This window comes from Diabrotica virgifera, chromosome 9 (assembly GCF_917563875.1).
Source record: "Diabrotica virgifera virgifera chromosome 9, PGI_DIABVI_V3a".
In the NCBI taxonomy this organism is placed as follows: Eukaryota; Metazoa; Arthropoda; class Insecta; order Coleoptera; family Chrysomelidae; genus Diabrotica; species Diabrotica virgifera.
In genome coordinates this window covers 201,099,015-201,106,042 of record NC_065451.1, presented here as the reverse complement: position 1 = coordinate 201,106,042, position 7,028 = coordinate 201,099,015, and the positions used below count along the sequence as shown (strand labels likewise).

General features: G+C 34.0%; 1 protein-coding gene across 1 annotated transcript; it reads right to left on the bottom strand.

Moving 5' to 3' along the window:
• Window positions 1-4,114: 4,114 nt before the first annotated feature.
• LOC114329286 (protein CTLA-2-alpha-like) lies at window positions 4,115-6,524 on the bottom strand. The gene is made up of 2 exons (XM_028278331.2): window positions 6,362-6,524; window positions 4,115-4,354 (listed from the first exon to the last, which is right to left on the bottom strand). Exons 1-2 carry the CDS (start codon window positions 6,446-6,448, stop codon window positions 4,157-4,159), a joined length of 285 nt encoding a protein of 94 aa, XP_028134132.1. The 5' UTR covers window positions 6,449-6,524; the 3' UTR covers window positions 4,115-4,156.
• Between the last annotated feature and the right edge of the window lie 504 nt (window positions 6,525-7,028).

Genomic DNA, 7,028 nt, shown 5'->3' with positions numbered 1-7,028 from the left:
GTCTCGACTCCGAAACACAAGACAATGGACAGAAATTAACGACATACAATATCTGGAACATATTGCAAGAAATAGAGAGTTAATGGAAAATGTGATCGCTAACATCCATTAGTGGATTTGCTTCTAAAGAAGCAGAGGAAGAAGACTTTACAGAGCACATTCAGCTTGCAATTTACCATATCCTGCCATGGTTTCTTAACATACTTACTTACATACATCTGCTTCAGTGAGGTCTCTTTTAAAGAATGATTAAATGAGTTTTAAGTTTAAAAAAAAATTTTCGATACTTTTTTTTCCACTTTTTTCAAAAATTTCAAATTTTGAAAAATGGTTCGGACTATCAATGAGCTTGCAACCCCTGGTATATTCATATCTATTCATATTTACATAATGTGTAAACATTAACTATTTCTAGTTAAAGAATTAACAAAATAAAACTACCAGAAACAATTGAAGTAATCGTCGAATAAAATGCATGGCCTTAGCTGTCAGTGGCATTTATTTTAGTAATGTGCCTTGTTTAATAATTATTATGTTTAAATTTCTAAGAATATTTGCTTCAGCGAACATAAACATCAAAAATTGTTTATCTAACGTTAAGTCAGTGTTTTTCACTTTTTCACTTTATAAAAATCATTAGAATATTTCCATGAATTAGATAGTTATATTGTCGAGAATCTGACGCAAACCTATATTGCGAGAGTACTTACTTTTATTCCAAAAAATTTAGAAGGGGAATCCTAGTAGTTACCATAGTTATAAAAACTTGCAATGATAAACACTTCTAATGTAAAATGGTATAAAATTTTATTAATTCTTTTTAAATATCCAAAATGGATTTATGAATTCAGGACGTTTTCAGTCCTATTGGACCATCATCACTGAATGTGAACGACCGTAGCTTAGCGGCAAGATACTGGATTCATAAGCCAAACTAGTTCGAATATTGGCACCAACGACATTTTCATTTCTAAGAATACGAGCCGTTCACAGTGCTTCGAAATTTGGTGAAGAAGATACAACTTTAAACATTCATTAAAATATTACGGCTGCGTTGGATGGGACATGTGGAAAGAAAATAAGCAAACAAGTGCCAGTAAGGAAAAGAACACGAGGAAAACCGAAGCTGAGATACATCAAACAAATAGAAAATTATATAATAACCTTAAAAATAAAAAATTTGAGAAAAAATCACGAAACTAAGGCTGAATGCCAAGACCAAATAGTGTTGATAAGGCAGAGATCATGATATTTAATTTGCATTGGAAAGTTTGAAAACACCACATTTTTACTAGATTTACTAAGATAAATACAAACTGACAGTCATCAAAATTATACAGGAGCCTAAGTATATTCTTTTCTTAAATTTTAGCAGTTTTGCAGCATCTTAACAAAGACAGAGATTCTGAACACCATAAAAAAGGAGAAAATTGGAGAACTTTGGCCACGTGATGGGAGATCCTAAATATGAATTACTACATCTAATTATTCAGGGAAAAATAAAATTGGAACGTGGTCCTGGACGATGAAGAACATCCTGGCTCGAGAACTTCTACAAGTGGTGTGGAGTCGGCACCACGACACCTTTAGATCCGCTCAGGGCTGATTTATCCATTAGGCAATATAGGCGGTTGCCTAGGGTGGCAAATTGTGAAAGGGCATCAAAAATACTGTACAAAAAAACATTTGTATATAAAAATTAAAATCGAATAACAAGTATGTATGTTCATCCATCAATGAAATAGACGTGGGCATTCATTTCTAAATAGAATAAAACAAATTGCATTCATAACAAAAATAAAACAAACATAGCATTCTGAAATCTTAACACTATTCATTCAAAAAGCACGGAAGTTATAAATTTAGTGATTATTAGGCCGCCGGCAGCTGGGCAAAGGCGGTGGGCCATTAAACACTTCAATATTGCACATTTTGCAGAAACTAAAGATTTGATTTGTCTACAGTAGGACATCGAGTTAGAGTTGGAATTTTCAAACTGTATTATTACAAGTAGATAAGGTTCGTGTCGTCGCACAGATATACCCGAGGGAAATAAGCAAGAAATACCATGTTCGGGATACTGAAATATCGAGGTAGCTGAATACTTTTTTAGTTATTGTTTACTGTTGACCTATAGGATGAAAACCTACATGTTTCCTGCCTAGAGTTCGCGTCCGTTTTTTAATTATTAACAATTTAGTGCAATCAACGCGATTTTTTCCATTTTTTGCACTCAATTAAAAGGCTAAATAGTTGACATAAAATTACAAAATTTATTTTTTTAGAACATTGAAAAACCTTCCAAATTACGATTTTTGAAAGTCAAAAAGTTAATTTGTTGCTTCGTAAATTGCAAAATAACTGAAAATCGTTATTTATTAATAACGTTTAATAAAACTAACTTAGACCTGTAGTGTTTCACTCAAAGTTGGATATTGGGGTACATAATAAACCCTCAAAATTTGAGACAGCTCCATTAATTAGTTTAAAATTTATTCTATTTGTTTATCCCAGAGATCTTTGATTTGCAATAACAAATGACAGGAAATAATGAAGATAGGACAATTCTGCGTATGCCAAATGAAAGTACAAAAGTGATACTATCAAAATGTATTAATAAAAGATAAAAAATTATCTAATATAGTAAAAAATCCTAGTTTATAAACATTAGGATAACTTTAAAAATATTGTCCGTAGAAAACATCTTTTTGCATATTCGAAAAGGTGATATTTTACTCGAATTTTTAAAAATGTAGTTCAAATGGTGACTTGACATGGTAAGTGAAGGGGTAGCTACTGCTTTGATTGCACTAAATTGTTAATAATTAAAAAACGGACGCGAACTCCAGTCAGGAAACATGTAGGTTTTCATCCTACAACGGCCTACTTTATTCAGATGGACTTACTTAAGTTTTTTTATGTATTTTGTCCCGTAGAACACGAATTTTTTAGTTAACAGTTGATCCGGATGTCGACAAGATTGTTATAAACAAAGAACTTGAGGAATTACATAACAGCGATTCTTAGCAAAACAAACCTTTTTTCTATTTTTTGGGTCATTCTAAGCAAAATATGGTGTTAAAAGTTTTTTCGTAGGATGCATAGTTTTCGAGGTAAACGCGGTTGAACTTTCAAGATATCAAAAAATTGCAATTTTTGAACCCGAATAACTTTTGATTAAAAAATAAAATAGCAATTCTGCTTACCGCATTTGAAAGTTCATGTCAAATTATACCGGCTTTAATTATTTGCATTGCTAAAAATTAATTTTTTTATTGTTAAACAAAGCTATAAACACATAGTGCTTGATTAATGTTTTTCAATGCAACTCTCATTTAAAATCGAACGAGTAGGCGCGCCTACAGATAGGCAATTTCTACGTATCATGCGTTAAAACGCATGCATTGGGCACAGGTCAAAACGCTCAAACATACTTATAATAGTAATATGTAATATTATGCCTGATGTAATATAAAGAATATTTTTAACACATTTCCAAACATTATTTGAAGAATCTAACATTCTTATTTAAATAAAAAATTCTGCTTGCATTTTTTTTACAAAAATGGTACATGTTTGAAGGGCGGCTACTAGAGAATTACCTAGGGCGTCATTTGACCTAAACGCCGCCCTGGGTCCGCTGCGGACAAAGTCAAGATTATGACACTGGTCACCAAAGTTTTTGGAGGACTAGGCACTTCAAGAAATTTCCCCGTGTGGAGGGGGGCCGCTCAAGTAGAATACCTCCACAGCTTCTCCTGTTTATCGTAAAAGGCGATACATTGGAGTTTCTGCTCCTAACCTGTTCCTGTGTAATAATTAATACTCCCAACTATCATACGACAGCCGCATCTACCCATCATACTGGTAATGATACCCAAACCTATACCCGAGAAGAAAACCTCCGCGAATATAAAAACCAGTAGAGGAAACGATGATGATGATAATGATGATGATGACGATGTTGTTGATGATGATAATGATGATGATGATGATGATGATGATGATGATGATGATGATGATGATGATGATGATGCTGACGTTGATGATGATGATGATGATGAAGATGACATATTAGCCATCTTCCTCTTAACTCAAAGTAAAATACACATGCTAAGATTTTGTATAAGTATATTTGTATATAAGTAACTATAATTTAAATTCTGACATAGAGACCATGGTGTTTTGATAATTCTTCAGGAGTCTTGTCACTAAAGTCGGTCAGTCCCAATTCGTAAGTAGATTTTCCTGAATGGTAGAGTTTGTTGTGAGTCTTGATTTTTTCTACAGTCTCCGTAAAGATCTTGAATCTTTTAGCATCTTCAGCAGCATCGTAATTCCTGTTATGGTCAAGCTGAAACACAAATCATGTCCAACTTCTTAGCAAGAATACACCAGTGAATGGAGTAAAACAGTATACCTATCTTGGAACAATAGTAAACGAACAATGGGATCACTCTCAAGAAGTAATATGTAGAATAGAGAAGGCTAGGCATTCAACAACATGGCCAAACTCTTTACAAGCCACAACCTTAATCTTGAGATAAAAGTTAGGCTCCTACGATATATCTTCTTAATATTATACTACGCAGCGCAGTCTGACTTGCAGCGCCGCAGTCACAAGAAGGCGAGAGAAGTTTTCCCCATCTGTAGAGAGAGTCAGCGCATCTTCCACCGTTTGTTTTAATTCGGTTAAAATCTTACGGGGACGTTCAATTTCGCCAGGTTCTTCTATGATGTCCGGTAGACTATGGTAATGCGGATCTGTCTTACTTTCCCAATCTTCTCTCCATCGGGTATTTAAGTCAAAATTTGATTGCTGCAGCGCTGGGCAGATTTTAGAGGGGTTACCTGGATCAGAGACGGTTTCCAAGAATATCGGGGATGTCGTTATGGACTAGAAGCTGGAGACTGTCCATTATTTTGTTATATTCTTTAACCAAAGCATGTTCGCGGCGTAGACTGGGTGGTAACTGAAGTGGTATACTGAAAAACGTATAATATCCAGTGCAAAATACGGCACATGAAGAATCAAGAGAAACGACGAAATTAACGAATTAAACGAAGTGTACGAGGTACGATATTGTAAGATTTGTGAAAGTCAAAGATTAACATGGTTCAGACATGTCCAAAGAAAAGAAGATACACAACAACCAAGAAAATTTCACCATGGAAACCGATATTAAAACGAAAAAAAGAAGGTCCAGAACGATATGGTTAAAGGACTTATAAAATATGACTGTAAGAGAATGGAGAAGAAGATCACAAGTGAGGTCTGAATGGAAGGACGTAGCCAGACAGACAGAGACCTATCCAGGGTTATAATGCCAAAAGAAGAAAAAAGAGAAAAATAGGAAGATAGGTGATTACGAAAACAAGTCAAAAAGTTTATATATCTAGGTGCCGACATACTAGATAATAAAATAGTAGTACATAAAGTTCATGAAAAACAAAAATCATATACAGGGTGTTTGGTAGATAATGGGCCATAGCTTAACCTTAGATTCCTGAGGTTAAAATAGGTCGATTTAAGCTAACTTACCTTAGTACAAAAGTTGATATTAACCGAAATACAGGGTGTCAAAGTTAAACTTTTATTTTATTTATTTTTGAATATTTCCTGACAGACATGGAACAACACGAAATTTGGTAAGTGGTTCTGATATTATACAATCTACTAAATTATGTTAAACAAACGTTTCTGGCTACTACCAGAGGCGTACGACGGGGGAAGGGTAATGGTTGACCCTTCCCAAATTCTGCGCCATTGGCGGAATTGCTATTTTAGTGCAATTTTTTGATTCTCCAATACTTTATATCTAAAAAACATACTCTTCATTCGTAACGATTAAGCCATTAGTTTTCGAGATATTTGAAGCTAAAAACGAAGGAGCATAATACATTAATCAAAATAAGTGTGCCTTTTCCTTTTTAACTTCAAATATCTCGAAAACTAATGACTTTATCGTTACGAATGAAGAGTATATTATTTGCATAGAAAGTATTGGAGAATATAAAAATTATGCTAAAATAGCAGTTTCATCAGTGGCGTAGAATTTGGGAAGGGTCAACCATTCACTTTCCCCTATCGTACGCCTCTGGTAGTAGCAAGAAACGATTATTTAATATAATTTAGTAGGGTGTACAGTGTTTACACTTTCTGCCAAGTATCACACGGATATGTCAAATTATTTTAAAGTATTCTTTTTTTTTAATAATTTATTTTTTATTTAAAACTTCAAGAATTATGTGTGCCCGGTACTATGCCCATTCTTTACCAAACATCCTGTATATCTAAAACAATAAAACATCCTTGACTTCTTTGAGTTATGACTAAATCTAGTAAAATCTAAGAAATTACCTTGAATTGTCGCCACTGTTGTTCGAGGCTTTCATCGGCCGTTGTGGCCACGACGAAAAGAGCAAGAAGCATAATTTTGAAGAACATTTTGGTTATTTTTAAAAATCGGTACTGATTTTTTATCTGTACCAATTCTCATTGAACTGTATTTATAATGGAAAAATTAATGTCAAATAAGGATATCTGTGTTTAGATAACATTTACTGTTTTCGTTAATTAACAAAAAACATATTTGGTAATACTTTTTATTTATGTTATCCGCCTAGTTACAAAGATGTAGAAAAGTTATGTAAGAGTGGTGTGTTGTGTGACAGAAAAATTCCAATGAAGCTGAAGAGAAAATTCTATGAAACAGCCATAAGACCGGCTGTGATGTACGGAACTGAATGTTGGGCAATTAAAAGGAAAAAGGAACAACGAATGCATTTGGCAGAAATGAAAATGCTTAGGTGGATGAGTGGAATGACAAAAAGGAATAAAATGAAAAGGGGGTGCATTAGGGAAAGTCTAGGTGTGGCACCAATTGATTCGAAAATGAGAGAGCATATGTTAAGAGACATCGAGATGTTGAACATGATCAAACCACCAGAGGAAGGCCAAAGAAAACCTAGAGGGCGTCTCCCTCCCTTAGGCAGGTCATGTTGGTTTTCTTATTCTTCTTCTGGTG

What these genes read in the sequence shown, in the direction of transcription:
- LOC114329286 (XM_028278331.2), bottom strand. Translation starts at nt 6,448, where the DNA reads ATGTTCTTCAAAATTATGCTTCTTGCTCTTTTCGTCGTGGCCACAACG. An exon ending in AACAGTGGCGACAATTCAAG is followed by an intron (nt 4,355 to 6,361) that starts GTAATTTCTTAG and finishes TTTGTGTTTCAG; the next exon opens with CTTGACCATAACAGGAATTA.